We start from the raw sequence: 17,562 nt of genomic DNA, 5'->3' as shown, positions 1-17,562 counted from the left end.
AGCAGCAAAGTGATTTTTGGAGCTGTGTGGATTGTTCTCTTTTCACATGGGATATCACATCATCCCCCTAGTACTGTTCAATGGAAGTTCTCTAGGTCCAGCTGGAACACAGCCATGTGCCATAATGTGCATAATGTGGCAGGCTGGTGTTGCTGAGTGTTAGGCTACAGACATTGGGGGGGACCATACTTGGTTCAGAAATGGGGGATTAATAGGAACTGAGAATCTAGCAACAGGAAGGGATACACCTTTTCTAAAAGGGCGTTCATAAATGTTCCCATAACTGTGGCTGTTGATGATAAGGTTTTTGCAGAAATTTTCAGAAGTTACAGCCGTGTTTCTCTTCCTCTTGAGCCTGCAGTCAGTGACTGAAGAATGTAAAGGTTTTGGCATCACATAGCATCTGCAAATCTTAAGGCCATTGCTGCACAGTGAAAGCAGTGGGTAAATGAGAGTGAGAGTCCTGTAGTCCAGGCATGTGAGTTTTAGGACCCAGGCAGAGTTCCTAAATAACTCAAGTGTAAGCACCTTTTTATTGTTCAGCAATCTTCATTTCTACTGTGACAGAATTTCTATGAGACCGGGAGAGGTGGTAGATTTGAGGTGTGGTTGCCAGAGTTCTTTTCCAAAATGGAGATTCAGATTTTTATGTGAAGCCAATTTCTATCCCGATTTGGTTGAGATGTACAGTTGCCATGCTCTGAGCATAACTGCAGCTGAATTACCAAACTTACCAGCTTGGTAAGTTTTAACACTTGCAAAGTCACAGAACTATCATCATAGCAAACATCCATCACTACCATATGTCTCCCAGGATCCCCGGCAACTACTATTGACTGATTTTTCTCTCATTAAATTAGTGTTTTCCAGACTTCTAATATCATTGGTTTTTCTGGTGGCTCAGATGGTAAAGAATCTACCTGCAGTTAGGAAGACCTGAGTTTGATCCCTGGGTTCGGAAGATCCCCTGGAGGAGGACAGGGCAATCCACTCCAGTATTCTTGCCTGGAGAATTCCCATTGAGAGAGGAGCCTGACGGGCTATAGTCCATGGGGTTGCACAGAGTTGAACAGGACTAAGCACAGCAATATCGTTGAAGTCTAAATGATTACTTTTGTAGTTGTCATTTTCTTTCTCCACGTGCAGTTATTTTGAGAATCATCTAAGTTGCCAATGTGAATAACTCATTTTTTCCTGATAAATATACTATTTGATATATTTTCATTGTATTTTTTAATCCATTCATCTCTAAAAATGGGGTTTTGTGGTTTCTAGTTTGCTTGTCACAGATTAGCTTACTGTCATCATACATAAAACCCTTTATATGAACGTCCAGCTTCATATTCTAAAATAATGACTGTACCCACTTGCATTCCCTTCAGTAGTATTCAGTTCCCCTGTATTCCTCACCAGTACTTGGTTGGTATGGTCAGTATTTTAAATATACCTCTTTGAAAACTGTGGAGATGTATCTCCCTATGATCTGATTTCATTTCCCTGCTGATTCATGATGTTGACCATTTTTGTATTTATTGGCAGGTGTATGTCTTCTTTGACATAATGTCTGTTTTCTTATTAGTGACTGAGAATATGATAAATATGTGGGAACTTGACTTTCTTTCAGTGACTGACTTTGCTGAGTGGCATAAATATTTGTACTGACAACATTATTCACCATGTATATTCCTTTTGTGTGTGTGTGTGTGTGTATATTCCTCATTATGAACATACTTCTATTACTTTAGGCCTAGACAGTTCATAAAAAAGGCAACTGACCTTTCCTTGTTGTGTTTGCCAATTTCCTGGCACGAGGCTTCCAACTGTGGGCAGTTTCATGCTGTGTGTGTGTGGTTGCTACTGAACCAGAGGTGCAGCAAGCTAAACGCTGAGATGCCGAGGTTTGCTGGGGGGAATTTTCTTTCACAAGACAGCCACATGAGGACACAGAAGGACAAGTTTCAGAACCACCACCTTCTCGGAGGTGAGGTGCTTGTGATATTTAGGGGATAAAGAGGCAGCCTGCTCTTAGGTGTGGGGACAAGCAATCAGAGAAAAGGTGAGTTAACTGGCGTGTGCATTACATGCTCCGTCACAGATGCATGTTCATAAGTAGGCACTTTGCATGATCTGAGCATGGAATTTTAGCCATCTGATGTCAAAAAGTTACTCATCAGACACCTGGGCAGGCCCAGTTTTAGGGGTTGGTAGTTTTGATCATTTGTAGCCTGCTCAAGAGAAGAGTTGATCCAGGTTCCCAGGAACTTGAGATTCCTTTACTATAGTGACCCATATGTCAGAGGTGTCACCTCTAGGGTATGTTAAGGTGTCACCTCTTGTGATAGCACTTTGGCCATGGGAAACTTGTGTACAACTAAAGAAAGGGATGGGAGGTCCCCAGAGCAAGCTTAATCAGTGAAGGCAGTTTACAGGCAGGAGGGTTTTAACATGCTGTTTTCTTTTCTGTAGTTCTGTAATACAAGCCCAAGAATTTGCTGTTTGTCAGCTTCTGTTCACCCTTGGGGCATGTTTCAAGGCCACCCGATGTGGACGTGGGAAGACAGGTGCAGTAGCACACCTTTGTACTCTATTTCCATTATCAGGTGACTTTAACCTTGAGAACTCAGATAATGTTAAAATGCAGTAAAATAGGAATGGCATGAGTTTTGAATATTTTCACTTGGCCTGCGTAAAGGAAGACATACAGGCCTGAGTTGTGCAACCTCTTCATTCCAAAGAAATGTCTGGCACTGACTTGCCCAACTCCTGGAAGATAACCTCGAAGCACTTGACATATTTGGCTCAATAAGAGTGTCTTTGTTTACCTGGGGCCTTGTGCTGGGCTGAGAAGTTTATGTTAATACTGTACTGGGATACTGGGAGGCTGAGGCTCTCAATACCAGTTTGACATTTGGAGAAGCTAGAGAGTAACAAGTCAGTGACACAGGTGCCCCTTGTCTGTGTGACAGACACTCAGAAAACCTGGACAACACCTAGGCTTGCATGGCGTTCCCTGTTAGCAATACTAGATGTGCATTGCCATATGTCAATGTCAGACTGAAGTGGAGTGGCAGGGGGCAACTGGAAGCTGGCAATGTGATCTCTCTTGGACTCTGTTCTATTGTGCCATCTTTCTTGGCTGATTTTTATCTGTATCCTTCACTGTAATAAGCCATAGGCCTTAATTAAACAGCTTCCATGAGTTCCGTGAGTCCTATGGAATCTGAGGGTGGTCTTGGGCATTCCAGAACATAATTCTGTTTTTAAAGAGCTTTCTTAAGGATAATTGATGTAAAACATTTTAGCAGTGCAGGCTTTGATAAAATTTTTCCAATGCTTATACTTCTCAAGCCAAAAGTTTTCTCATGCCATTTGAGAGTTGTCCCCCTTTTAACTATAAAATACAAACGTGAAAATCCTTTCTGGAATAGATATTTTTCAAACATAACAAAAATGAGAAGGGCCCTGTTTGATGCCCAGTGAACCAATTTGCAATTTTCCACCATTACTGATAATTTCTTGGGTATTGTTCATTCATATTCTCACATTATGGGTCATTTTCACATAGAACACCTAGCCTTGTCCTGTCTCAAAAGACTTATGTTGGTACTTATTTTCACAAAATCGAAAGAAACCTGGAAAGGATTTTAGTTACTTTTATAAAAAAAGCCATTACACTGTATGAATGGAGGTTCTTCCATAAAACTGAAGTGGTGAATCAGAACTTTGAGAAAGAAGGGTATACTCCTGCTTTATGGCATCTCAGTTGATGAAACATTTTCTAGGAAAGCTGTGCTTCAGAATGGCAGGAGCAACCTGTAATTTACATTACTAAATCGTATTCCGTTGTAGGAAAGGAGTTGTAATGAATAAGCTCAAAGTTGATGGTTTCAGACAGCATCTGTTTAATTATTTCATTGTTCTGGAGTCAGAAATCTTAAGTCACTTTCACAGGGGTGAAGTCAAGGTGTTGGTAGGGGCATGGTCTCTATAGAGGCTCTAGTGATCAGAAACGCCATCCTTGCCTTTTCCAAATTCCAGAGCTGCATTCCTTGTGTTTGTTGACTCAAGACCACTTCTTTCATCTTCAAAGAGCAGCAGTGCAGCATTTCAGTCATCAGATCGCCTTCCTCTGCAGAGTACGTCTCCCTCTGCTTGTCTTTTATGAGAAGACCTGTGAGTACACCCCCAGGGCAAACATGAACTTTAGGCCAATCTCATCTCAAAATCCCTAATGGCACTGGCAAAGTCTCTGACCATGTAAGGTAACAGTTAACGAGGTTCAGGGATGAGGACCCAGTTGTCTCTGGGGATATTAATCAGCCTGCCACTTTGGGTCTGAGTCTTTTAAAAACGTGTTTATTTTAAAGTATATTCATTGCAGTCATGATGCAAAACATTCAGTTCCGTTGTTCAGTCATGTCCGACTCTTTGCGACCCCATGAACCACAGCACACCAGGCCTTCCTGTCCATCACCAACTGCCAGAGTCCACCGAAACCCATGTCCATCGAGTCGATGATACCATCCAACCATCATCCTCTGTCGTGCCCTTCTCCTCCTGCCCTCAATCTTTCCCAGCATCAGGGTCTTTCCCAATGAGTCAGCTCTTCGCATCAGGTGGCCATAGTATTGGAGTTTCAGCTTCAACATCAGTCCTTCCAATAAACACCCAGGACTGATCTCCTTTAGGATGGACTGTTTGGATCTCCTTGCAGTCCAAGAGACTCTCAAGAGTCTTCTCCAACACCACAATTCAGAAACATCAATTCTTCAGCTCTCAGCTTTGTTTATAGTCCAAGTCTCACATCCATACATGACCACTGGAAAAACCATAGCCTTGACTACATGGACCTTTGTTGGCAAAGTAATGTCTGTGCTTTTTAATATGCTGTCTAACTGCTAAGTCACTTCAGTCGTGTCCGACTCTTTGCGACCCCGTAGACGGCAGCCCATCAGGCTCCCCCATCCTTGGGATTCTCCAGGCAAGAACACTGGAGTGGGTGGCCATTTCCTTCTCCAATGCATGAAAGTGAAAAGTGAATGGGAAGCCGCTCAGTCATGTCTGACTCTTCGCGATCCCATGGACTGCAGCCTACCAGGCTCCCCTGTCCATGGAATTTTCCAGGCAAGAGTACTGGAGTGGGGTGCCAAATATGCTGTCTAGGTTGGTCATAACTTTCCTTCCAAGGAGTAAGCGTCTTTTAATTTCATTGCTGCCATAAACATTACTTGTTGAATAATTACCTTTAATCTCTAAGTATGTCCTTTTAAAATTTTTTCCAAAATGTTGACATTATTGAGTCCTGTACCTAATTGGGATCTGCCACATTCTCAATTTCATGTTCTTAAGTTCTCAGAATTTTAGAATGCTGGATGCCCTGTGTTTGATCTCTTGCTATGTTTGCTGGCCCCTCCTTTTTCTGTCCTTCACATAGGACTGACCTCCTTCAGGTGCCACATCAGTGGAGCAGTAAGGACCCTGGGTGCGTGATGGTGTGGACATCACTGTATAGGTGGCAGGAGGTGCTTAAAAGTACGTGATGTTGTTGAGAGGTTGCTAGCAAAGTTGTGATGACAGAGCTGGGTGCCTGTCCTGATGCTTTGACCACTGGACACAAATCATTTTTTCCCCATTTTTCTTCTTGTTGCTACACTCCAGTGATGCCTGCGCAGCTTTCACTGGTCACATGTGCTGTTTCCTTGCTCCCTTTACGGTGTTTCACTTTTGACCTCTATGTTAGATGTTATGAAGTCTGTACATATCCTTACAGTCCTTGAAGCGAGGCATTGCTCTTGAGAATCAGGTGTGTCTACATCCGTCAGCAATGCTCAGCACAGCGCTCACTAGTCACCAGTAGCCACATGCGTGTTGAGAACCATTTGGTGAGAACCGACTTGGTGGCCAGCCCACGTCCATCTTTGTCCTTCATTTTTCTTTTTTTTTTTTTCCCTGACACCACATAACTTGTAGGATCTTAGTTCCCTGACTAGAGACTGAACCTACACCCACAACAGTGAAAGCTTGGAGTCCTAATTACCTAATCACTGGACCAGCAGGGACACCCTGCTCCCACCCAGCCTCATTTGTTGTTTGTAGAGAAAGGCTCCAGTTTCCTAGACGTTCCCTGGTTGCAAAGAGCAGTCTTAAGCAGTTCCTAAGCAGAGATTCTAAGAGTCCAGAAAAAAGGAAAAGCAGTCAAGTAAAAAAAGTTATGACACATTGAACAATAAGTCAGTGATAAAGCAATCAGAGGAAGTCTACTGCTTCCCAAAGGGATGTAAACAATAATCTAATGCATGTCCTTGTGGTGTTTTGCAGAAAGAAACCTGTACCCAGGTTGAGGATGATGACTACATGCTGATCACAAGCACACTGGCCTGAGCTTTCCTGGAACCAGAAGGTTGCTGATGAAGATTCTTGAAGCATTGCCTTGTTAACTTAAAGCCAACCAATCAGAAGGAAGTAGGTGAGTGCAAACAGGTTCAGTTCAGTAACACACTAGACTGTTTAAAATATCTGCTAGCTGCAACTTTGCAGTTTCAACATTCTCCCTTGTAACTGTACAGCCATTTCAGACCCAAACCAGTCTTTGCTTTACAAGTACCCTTGACTTCCCTGGTGGTCCAGTGGTTAAGAATCTGGCTGCCAATGAAGGGGACACAGGTTTGCTCCTTGCTCCAGGAAGATTGCAACTAAACACATAAGCTTCAGGGCAACTAAACACATAAGCCACCACTGCTGAGCCCATGCCCTAGAGCTCACGCTCTTCAAGAGAGCCACTGCAGTGAGAAGCCTGCACTCCACAGCTGGAATAGCCCCCACTTTCCACACCTGGAGAAAGCCCACACAGAGCAATGAAGACTCAGCGAAGCCATCAATCAATAAACAGAAGCACTGTTGATTGTTGCCAGCTCCAATTTTAATTCTTGGCAAATAACTTATGGAACCAACTCGGGCCTTTATTTTTTGCCATTATAAGCTTTCTCCATTTTTCAGTTCAAGGTCAAACAATTTAAGTGCTTCTGGCATCTCTGTCTCCTGGGCTGCTGTCCTAACAAGCCCTCAATAAATGCTTGTTGAGTTCAATTAGGTCTTCATTTCTGAAATTTTGGTTAATGCTCAGTACATAAAAGTATTATGTAATTGACTATGTTGTCATTAATTCTTACTGTCCATTGCCTTTAACCTGAATGATAGCCTCATGAAGGCTTTAGTCTTTGACTCTGTGGCCCTTGATGTGTGCCATGCAGCCAAAATAGTACTTGTAATGGGACAGATAATTAATATCTTTTTTTTTTTCAAGAGGGAGTAAATATGATGCTATAGATACTTTGTTTTTAAGTATTCTGGAAAAGCTATTTGCTCTGTTGTCATAGCCCTTCAAGGTGTACTTAAAAATTTTTTTAATACATTAATAATAGATCACATGTTACAAAACTATAATCACAGGTTAGCAGAGTTTCCTAGGTAACTGTGAGCTCTGCTTCATTCCCTCACTTCTCAAAAGTTATTGTGTCTAGGGACCTCGCTGAGATCTAAACATTCACATGGTGAAAAGTGATTTTGACCACTAACTGAGTAATTAAATAATGATTGGTTTCAGCAGTTATAACACTTCACGAATATTTTCAACTCTTCTTGCATTTTTTACTGCACTTGCTGGTGAAATTATATTGTCCCCAGCCAGGAAAGAGGATCTTGTAATCCAATCCTTTATCTCAGGCTCCAGTTGCCCCCTTTGGAAATAAACTAGGACTGAGACTATACAGTCACTGTCTGGGGAGAAAATAGCACGCAGGAAGTCACTTTTCAAACAGGTAGATCTTAGCTGCTGGAAAAGTACTGAATACACATCAAAATGTGAAGTAAGAAATATGTGTCGATTGGACAGTGTCACTTGGTTTACATTTCTTCCGAGGCTACCAGAGACACAGCACGTGGCCTGCTTGCTTCTGGTTACCCCTCACCCCTCCTCTGTCTTGCTTGCTATGGCTCTGTCTTTACTCTCTGCTTCCTTGACCATGGCCAAACACAGTGACACTCATAAATCTAAAGCATGAATCTAAAGCTGCAGCATACAGGTGTTGGTAGAGCAATAAGATACAGTTTGTTAGATGCACTTTGTGTCTGAGTGACAACCTGGTATCGCGTGCCCATTTGCGTTTTAGGTTGGGGAGACATGGGAAATACTGTGTCTGGGTTCCTCTCTCTCTCTCTTTTTTTTTTTTTTTTTGACTGCCTCCGGTCTTAGTAGTGGCATGTGGACTTCGTAGACCATGGACTTAGTTGCCCCTCCGCGTGTGGAATCTTCCAGGACCAAGAATCCAACCCCAGTTTCCCCTGCACTGCAAGGCAGATTCTTTACCACTGGGCCACCAGGGAAGTCCCAATATCTGGGTTCCTCCCTCTGATCAGTACAGACTACATTCCACGGAAATCTATGTCTGTCCCCTTTAAGTAGTGTGTTCCAAGGAAATCTGGGTGCGTCCCCTTTAAGAAGGGTGAACCCCACCAGTATTCTGAGCCTTAGGGAACTGCTTACTGGTTACCCAGAGAGTGAGGCTGAATTTTCCGACTTCGGTAGCACCGCCCCTTGCAGCGCCCTAGAGCGATGTTAACTACATTACCCGGAATGCAAGGCGCGGTGCGTCGGGGTCACTGGGTCAACTGAAAGCGCAGGACTGAGGCACTTCCGTTGTGGAGGACGGCGTCCGGGCGGGTCTTCCGGCGGGATCTGGGAGTCGCTGGGGAAGTTTGGGTCTTAAAGGTCCCCAGATAAAGATGCTGTGCCCGCTGCTCTGAGGAGGGTCTGAGGCTCTGCGTGGCGCCATCTGGCCTGACTCTGACTTGGGTCGGGGACAGCGCCGCCGTGCCCGGGCCCCACCGCCCTCAGACTCTGCCGGGACGGCCGTGCTGACAGATCTGCTTCAGGTAAGCGCTGCCCTCTCCGGGCCCTCCGCCAACTCTTAGCATTCTGCGGCATTTTTGTTCTTATCTGTGTTCTCTTACTAGTGTCCTGTGTGTGTGTGTGTATTTTTTTCCCCCAAACCTCTGTTTTTCTAATTTTGAAAAAACTGCGTGGGAGAAAAAAATTGCTGAGATCTTCCACCTGCAGTTGAAAAAGCAGCTGTTATTAATAGCCATTCACTGGTCAAGTCGAGAAACGAGATACAAGTAGGACCCAAAAGCCGTCTGTGGAGGTCCTTCCAAAACAATTATCCTGTCTCCCAAATGTTATGGTGTTGTCTGATGCTTCAGGTGAGCATCTCTTTACTTTCTTGATAGTTTTGCCAGCTGTGTGGAAAATATTCGACGACTGTAGTTTCCCTTTGCTCAGTTTTAAAACTTCTGGCTGAAATCATATATGTATTATATGTTTTTCTTCACTTACGTAAGATGGTGTGACTTTTCCCATTTTTTTCATAGCTATCCGCTAATTTTTCATTTTTTGTAACTTTGCATAGTGAGTGAGTAAAATGTCTCTAAATCCTGCTATTGAAGGCTTTTTTTCTCTTTCTCTCTCGGCTTTCTGTATTTATAATCATTGCTATTCCAGCCATACCTTCCATGTGTTCTGTTGTGTATAAAGGACATGTTAGTGTGTATTTAAATGAATGTTTCCACTTTTTGATCTTTTGCTCCATGTTATTAATTTTAGCTTAATTCTTTGAATGAGATGATTGTACTTATTAATGGATCCTGTAGTTGTATTTTCATACACTCTCATGCATTACGTAAAGTTAACAGTTTTACAGTATACAGCCACTTGGAGGTTTTCTGCTTTTTTTGGTGATTGTACTCTGCTAGTAATACTTATTTTACTATTAAGTCATCGTCCTCTGATGATATTGAAAGAGAAAATGATTAACATATCTTGTTAAAATATTTGTTTTCAGGGAGACTAAATTAATCATTGTGATGATAGAATGTTATAATGCTTGGAATTCCTATCAAGATGTTTAGAACTCAAGAAGATATTTCCATGTTTATATAATGAGGGTGGAATAAAGATCAGGTCCTATAGGTTTTTTTCTCTGTTTTGGGTTTGAAGAGTCATCAATGATGTCCAGTTATCTCAAGCTGTTGGAGGCCAAGCAGTTTTAGATTCTACCAACAACCCCTTTATCACAGACTAATTTTCTGGTCTCATTTTTTTCTTGTAACTCTGTATTAGTCTGTTTGAAAGTCTTGAATTCTATTATATAATGTTCTAATAATTTTAGATCAGAACTTAGTGTATACCAATTTTTTAAAACAATTTTTAAGATTACCAAAGTAAAATTGGAAAAGGAATCATAAACTGTTCAGAATTTAGGTCAAACTGCAGTAATCTATGAAAAATGTTTTATTGGCAAGGGAGAAAATAGAAGGCAGTCAAATGGAGGTGTCAGAAACAGATATACTTTATTTTGATATATTAATATATTAATACCTGGCTTACGGCTGTAATAGGGGCTTCCCCGGTGGCTCAGCAATGAAGAATCTGCCTGCAATCTAGGAGACGCAGGCTTGATCTCTGAGTAGGGAAGGCCCCTAAGGAGGGCATGGCAGCTGACTCCAGTATTCTTGGCTGGAGAATCCCACGGACAGAGGAGCCTGGAGGGCTAGAGCCCATTGGGTCACAAAGAGTCAGACACGACTGTAGTGACTGAGCACACATACACAGAGCTGTAACAGTTGTATATGAGCTTTCACCAGCATTTCATCTGCAACCCGATACCTCATTCCTCTGGATTATTGAGCTCCAGTCTACTAGACTCATGGATACTACTCAGGCACATCAGACATGACTGATAGGCTTTGCACTTGTTTGTCCCACTCTTGGAAAACCTTTTCTCAAGATATCCACATGACTTTATTGCATAACTCCATAGCTTATCTTTTACATGCTTTCGTTTTCACTTGAGTATTTGTCTTTGCCTTAAATGTTAAATGGTTCACTCATTAATCATCTTTTTTGTCTGTGTAGCTGGTGGAAATTAAAGTTACATTGCCCTGCTTTTTCCACATTCAGCAGAACCACTTATGGACTGTTCACTGGTGAGTGTCAGGGGTCCTAGAAGTGTTTTGCTGCTATTCTTCCTGGACTTGGTGCCTGGAAACTTCAGAAACCCTCAGCCCAGGTTTACAAGTCCAGGTCAGAGATAACCTGAAGAGATTCCCATTTTGGGCAGCCACTGGACTGAGATGTGAAAAGTTGTCTTAAGTTCACGGGGAAGTCCACACAGATGCTTGAGCATGCAGTTGAGGTGGATGTGCTTTAGAATTTGTATGTCTCTGTTAATGTCTGGTAAAAACAGAGCGCAAGGGGACCAGAGTTAGGGTAGACTGGTAGTATGCGAAGATGGGTTTCTGTTCTGAGAATGATAGTGGAAATGGAATTTTTGGAATAGAAAGGAAAAGTGATGTGACTTTGGTTTTAAAAGGCTGCCTCTGGCTGCAGAGTGCACAACCACTTCGGGGAGAGGAAGACAAGGAGATAATCAAAGGACTATCTTAATTTTCCAGATTTGCATTGGTTATAGCTGGATCAAAGTGGTGGATGTGAAGGTAGGAGAAATATTTGGTTTTTAAGTAGAGGCTGACCAGATTTACCAATGTGGAGGGGTCACATGCCTCCAAAGTCTTTTTATTTGCATCTGGAAGAGTGGAAGTGTCATCAGTTGATTTGGGAAAGTCAGTGGTTTTCAGTAAGAATATTAGGAATTGAGTTTCAGCCCTGTTGAGCCTCAGATGTTCCAGTGACTTCCAACTGTAGGAGACAAGTGGATGGCTGAACATGTAGATCTAGAGTGCTGGGGAGGCTTTGGGATGCCATTAGGGGACGGAGGAGGAGACGGGGTACTGTCACAAGACAGACAAGAGGAGTGGTCATCAGCAAGAAGGGAAGGGGAAGTCCGGATAGTAGGTCAGGTTTCTTTGGGGGAATGGCTTTGAAATTGATGCAGAAGGAAAGCAGAAATGGAGATGAAGTGATAGCAAAGTCAGGCTGGTGCATATTTCCCCTCCTGTGACTCACCAGGCTTTTGTGGTGGAACTTGGAAAGTTTGTGACAGGATGTCAGATGAGTTTACTGAAGATGTGTTAAGCAGGTATGTTCATGTAACATCATTTTAAATGGGTGTTATATGAACAAAGATATTAACTGTTGATAAGACATAATGTGCAGGATGGAAGTGTAACTGGACCAGGGGTATCTAGATATGCGTGTTGTGACTGAGGATAAAGTCAGGACCAAGGGCTGGTGGGGAAACCTTCAGAACAGGGCTGGGGAGCTCCCAGTGAAGAGTTGGGATATACTGGGAACCTGTTACATTGACAAGGATTTTCTGTTGCCATGTGCAGAAGGGTATATGAGGAGACAGGAGATATGCCAACTTTGTGGTCCAGGTGGTGATGATGGGGGTCAGATGTCTGAGGTGGTCCACTGAGTGATATGTATGTGGGAAGGTGTCTGAACTAGTTGACCCAGGGCCCTGTTAATAGGGAGGGTGGGTTCAAGTTGCTGGTGTCTGGAGTGGATCACCCTGGGGACTGTCAGGCTGTTGTCTTGCTAGAGAGGGAAGGGGTCCTGCATGCCAGGCCCACAGCCTAGAAGTCATCTGTCTTTAGACCTGTGTGTTGTTGCTGGGGGTTGGAGTTGGTGTTCAAGGAAGCACTTCTCTCTGAATCAGGGACCTGGGGAGGATGATGACCCCAGAGTATGGACTGGGCTTCGGGTACTTACGGGGTCCTGGGGAAAGAGGCTGCTTATGCACACATTGTCCCCATCATCCCAGGGTCCTGTGACCTTTGAGGACGTGGCTGTGTACTTTTCACAAGAGGAATGGAGGCTCATTGATGAGGTCCAGAGACTCCTGTACCACGATGTTATGCTAGAGAACTTCGCACTGGTTGCATCCTTGGGTAAGGCCCTCACCCCTGTCCTGGCATTCTGACCAGATTTCTGCCTTTCCCCTTTCTCCAAAGGCAAGTCTGTTTGTCTTAACAGCTGGACAGTGGGCACCTCTCTCTCAATGCTTACAAGTAGCTCCCATGCCAGCTATTCTGAAATTTTCTCAGTGAAGCTATTATAGGTCAGATGATTTGAATCAGCTCAGTGAGTTCCATTCCTCTCAACCACTGCCTGCTAAGTTGATTCTGTAAGACCTCTGCACCTCTGTGCTCCAGAGTCTTTTCCCTTCCAGCTGACATTTCCTGGGGCTCACTGTTCCAGGAATTGTTGGGATCCAATGTGGTCCCTATTTAGGAAGTACTCTTGGCTGTTTCTGTTAAACCATCATAGAAGATTCTTTGTACTATTATTTTGGACTCCTGGGCCAGTACTGACCACTCACCTGTCCTTTCTTTCTCTTAGCACTTGCATCTTCTAGGTCCCATGTTATTGTCCAGTTGGAGTTGAGTGGAGAATCTGTGTTATATAGGACCCAAAGTGGACGTGATTCTAGTGACAGGAAGAAGGGCTCAAAATGGTCTGGCCCTGGTGATTGGCAGCACAGGGAGGAAATGATATGGCTAGGTTGAAATCAGATTTGAAGCCTCCCCTGGCCCCAACACTGTTTGCAGTCCACGACCAGTGGCTGATTATCTCATTTCTGTTTCTCCTCAGTTCCTGACAGATTCCTTCTGTGATGTCTACTCTAGCTTCCAACCCAGGATTATCTCTCACATCTCTGTCTTCCACTCCTCATTATTCTTCAGCATCCTCACTCTCATGCTTTCCATTTTTCACCTATGCTAATGTGTCACGAGGCCTGCATCTAGCATTGAAATAGTCCTGAACACCAGCTGTTCAGTGACAATCAGAATATCCTGGGCCTGGACATAGCTTTCCACATAGCACACATGTGTCACCAGCAGCCAAGGCCCTGGCGAAAACTGCTCCTGTAGGAGTGTATTGTCTGATTGTGGCTCTTCTGTGCACTACCTCCCATCTTTGTATGTTTGCCTGGTGAATCTTCACTGTTCCGTGACCTGCAGAGGCCCAGTACGGCAGACTGGGGCTTTCCTGTCCTGCCCACAGTGCGTTTTTCCTGTTGGGTTTATTCTTTCTATGTCAGATATAAGTTTGTGATGGGGTTTCCTCTTTTTACATTTTTCTCCATGAAGTTCACTACCAGGTTTTTTTTTTTCTTTCTTTTTTAAATTTCAGGGTGTTGGCATACAGCAGAGGATGAACAGACACCTTCTGAGCAGAATGTTTCTGTAGAAGTGCCACAGAGAAATACCAAAAAGACAGACCTGTCCAGCCAGAAGGTCTGTCCCTGGGACATGGGTAACCTGGCCTTAGAAGGTGGTTTGTGTGGACCCGAGGTCCTGCGAACAAACCCTGGCCAGACACTGTGTGGGACAGATGTGAAATCCCACCAGCACGGTGGAGAGAAACTCATGAGAAGAGATTTGGGTAAGGCCTTAATGAGGAACTGCACAGTCCATGCATTGGAGAAGGCTTTTATGTGCCAGGAGGCGAGGAAGGATTTCCCTGGTACCTCTGACCATGTCCAGCACCAGGTTAAACCACAAATGATGGAGTTTGTAGCAGAGTTTCACAATGGAGAAAAGCGTTTCAAGTGCAATGAATGTGGGAAACTCTTCTACCGGAAGTCCAGGCTTGCTCAGCACCATCGAGTCCACACCGGAGAGAAGCCTTATGAATGCGGCGAATGTGGGAAAGTCTTTCGATGCAGCTCCAGCCTTGCTATACATAGAAGGATTCACACAGGGGAAAGGCCTTATGAGTGCAGAGAATGTGGAAAATTCTTTAGGCAACACTCCCAGCTTGTTGTGCACCAGAGAATTCACACTGGAGCCAGACCATATGAGTGCAGTGAATGTGGGAAAACATTTAGTACTAAAACCAAACTTGATCAGCACTGGAGAGTGCACACCAGAGAGAGGCCTTATGAATGTGAAGAATGTGGGAGAACTTATAACTGTAAACGCATGCTTGATCAACACCAGAGAGTCCACACGGGAGAGTGGCCTTATGAATGCAGTGAGTGTGGGAAAGCCTTTAGGTACTTCTCCAGCCTTTTTATGCATAGGAGAATTCACAGTGGGGAAAGGCCTTATGAGTGTAGTGAATGTGGGAAGTCATTTAGGCAAAAGGCCCACCTTCAAGGCCACCAGAGAATTCACAGTGGAGCAAAGACTTTTGAATGCAGTGAATGCGGGAGATGTTTTAGCCAAAAGTCTGTTCTTACTAAACACCAGAGAGTCCACACTGAAGAAAGACCTTATATGTGTAGTGAATGTGGGAAATGCTTTAGGGATAGAACTAGTCTCATTAAGCACCTGAATTTACACTGGAGAAAAGCTACCTAAATGCACTGAATGTGGAGAAGTCTTAAGCACCTGAAAAGAAAATTTCACACCACAGAAAGGCCTCACAAGTACAGTAGTGTGGAAACGTGTGTGTGTGTGTGTGTGTGTGTGAGTGTGTGTGTGTGTATATGTGTGTGTGGAAACGTGTGAGTGTGTGTGTGAGTGTGTGTGTGTGTGTCTGTGTGTGTGTGTGTGTCTGTGTGTGTGTGGAAACGTGTGTGTGTGTGTGTGTGTGTGTGTGGTCAAAAGTCTACTGCAAGCACCAGAACCATCGTAGCCCAGGTGGAGCCAAGAATACAGAGCGTGTAGGAAAGTTTCCACTGAAGGTCTAACCTCATCTGTCACCACAAAGTTCATAGTTGAGAAAGGCCTTCAAACTAGAGGAGACAGCAAATGAGCTGTGTTCTTAGTGAATACATCTTACTGAACAGGCTCCGTACGGGAATCATCACCTGGAAGTTGAATGCCATCCATCTGCACAGCCCTAGTATGGAGATGGCCTGTGGGCACCTGGTTCATTGGAAGCTTCTCAGAAGCTCAGGTCTACTTCCTAACCTGTGCAGCAGCCTTGCCAGACTTCTGGTCATTGTGAGTTTCTTCTGCCAAGTGACAGATCCTCTTTTGGGCGTCAGTCCCCTCAGTGTCATCAGGGTAGGTAGACCTTTGTGCTCTCCTGTCCCCTGAAGGAAAGCACGTGTAACCTGAGCACTTGGGTGGTGTCATGCTCTTAGATCCTATCAACTGCCTAGGAAAGGAACTAAGCAGCTTTGACCTTGCACATGCACTCTGGGTTCTGATGGCTGCTGACAGAGGTTTACTTTCTTTGGCATTGAGTCATGTCATACTTATGACAGATGTTTCTATCTTCAAGTCACCCTGCTTGACAACTGCTTTTTTCTAAGCAATTCTCTTTTCTTTTAATAAATAAAAACTTTTTTAAGCCACTGCATTTGTGTGTGTTCCTATCTTTGTATTCCTCACTGAGAATAGTATCATGACAGAATAGTGTTCACTCTAGTTTGGGTCTACTTTGCATTGTTGTCCAAGGCCTTCTGGGGTGGACTGCAGGGTTCCTTGAGACTAATGTTGAGACCTGGGTGCGAATTTTAGGTGGGTCCTGAAGTTATCCTGAGATGAGGACAAGTGAGAGCCACCAGTGATTTTTTGGAGCAGCATAAACTGTTCTCGTTCTCACGTGGGATGTCATATCCTGTCCCCAGTATAGTTCAAGGGAAGAAGTTCTGTAGGTGGCAGAGTCATGTGCCATAATATCCACAATGTGGCAGGCTGGTGTTGCTGAGTGTTAGGTTATAAACATTAGCAGGGAATCATACTTCATACTGAAACCATCAGGGCATTAAAAGGGAGTAAGAGATTAGAAAACAGGTATGAAAGGGTCTTTTCTAAAGCTGCATCCAAGAATGTGAATTTGGCTGTTTATAATCAGGGTTTTGCAGAAATTTTTCAGAGCTACAGAGCTGTTTCTCTCCTCCAGAGGTCCCAGTCTGTCAAAGTGATTAAAGGTTTTAGCATCCCATAGTATCTGCAGATTGTGAAGGTGAAAGTTGCTTAGTTGTATCCAACTGTTTGCAGCCCCATGGACTATACAGTCCATGAAATTCTCCAGGCTAGAATACTGGAGTAGATAGCTGTTCCCTTCTCCAGAGGATCTGTCGAACCCAGGTCTTCTGCATTGCAGGCAGATTCTTCCACCAGCTGAGCCACAAGGGAAGCCTTGTTAACGCAGAGCCATTTCTGCACATTCAAGATACTGGGGAAGGCAAGTGAAAATCCTGTAGTCCAGTCATGTGATTTTTTAGGACCCAGGCAGAGTTCCTGGATAGCGCAAGTGGAAACACCTTTCATTGCTCACCAATCTTCATTGCTACTGCAAGGGAGACAGGGAGACAATGAAGATTGTCTCCCTCACATGAGACAAGGAGACGTGATGATGTTAATGTGTGGTTGCCAGAGTGGTACTCAAAAGGAGATTCAGAATCAGTTTCAGGGATTTCCCTAGCAGTCAGGACTCTGCTCTCTCACCTCCAGGAGCCTGAGTTTGATCCCTGGACAGAGAACTAAGACCTTCAAGCCACCCATCTGTGGAAAAAAAAAAAAACTCAGATTTTTATGTGGTGCCAATTTCTATTAAAATTGTGCTGTTTAGTTGGTGTGCATTGAAATGAAAATCCCTACAATATACACCTTGGTAAGTTTTGATATGTGTAAATCCACAAA

The 17,562-nt window shown here is 43.8% G+C and overlaps 1 protein-coding gene across 7 annotated transcripts; it reads left to right on the top strand.

The window, feature by feature from the left end:
- Positions 1 to 1,703: 1,703 nt before the first annotated feature.
- Positions 1,704 to 16,273, top strand: LOC133229764 (zinc finger protein 776-like). 7 transcript variants are annotated; one of them, XM_061386501.1, is made up of 4 exons: positions 1,704 to 2,561; positions 4,039 to 4,136; positions 6,319 to 6,466; positions 14,153 to 16,273. In XM_061386501.1, the coding sequence occupies exon 4, from the start codon at positions 14,272 to 14,274 to the stop codon at positions 15,322 to 15,324; it is 1,053 nt and encodes a 350-aa protein (XP_061242485.1). In that variant the 5' UTR covers positions 1,704 to 2,561; positions 4,039 to 4,136; positions 6,319 to 6,466; positions 14,153 to 14,271; the 3' UTR covers positions 15,325 to 16,273. The 7 variants fall into 7 exon arrangements, with proteins under 7 accessions (XP_061242485.1, XP_061242486.1, XP_061242483.1 ...); XM_061386499.1 differs by lacking the exons at positions 1,704 to 2,561; positions 4,039 to 4,136; positions 6,319 to 6,466 and adding exons at positions 7,088 to 8,931; positions 10,970 to 11,040; positions 12,780 to 12,906; XM_061386500.1 differs by lacking the exons at positions 1,704 to 2,561; positions 4,039 to 4,136; positions 6,319 to 6,466 and adding exons at positions 8,939 to 9,258; positions 10,970 to 11,040; positions 12,780 to 12,906.
- The last annotated feature ends 1,289 nt before the right edge of the window (positions 16,274 to 17,562 follow it).

The sequence above is a fragment of the Bos javanicus genome, chromosome 18, assembly GCF_032452875.1.
Source record: "Bos javanicus breed banteng chromosome 18, ARS-OSU_banteng_1.0, whole genome shotgun sequence".
Taxonomy (NCBI): Eukaryota; Metazoa; Chordata; class Mammalia; order Artiodactyla; family Bovidae; genus Bos; species Bos javanicus.
Note: the sequence above shows the minus strand (reverse complement) of the source record. Positions and strands in the feature narration are given on the sequence as shown.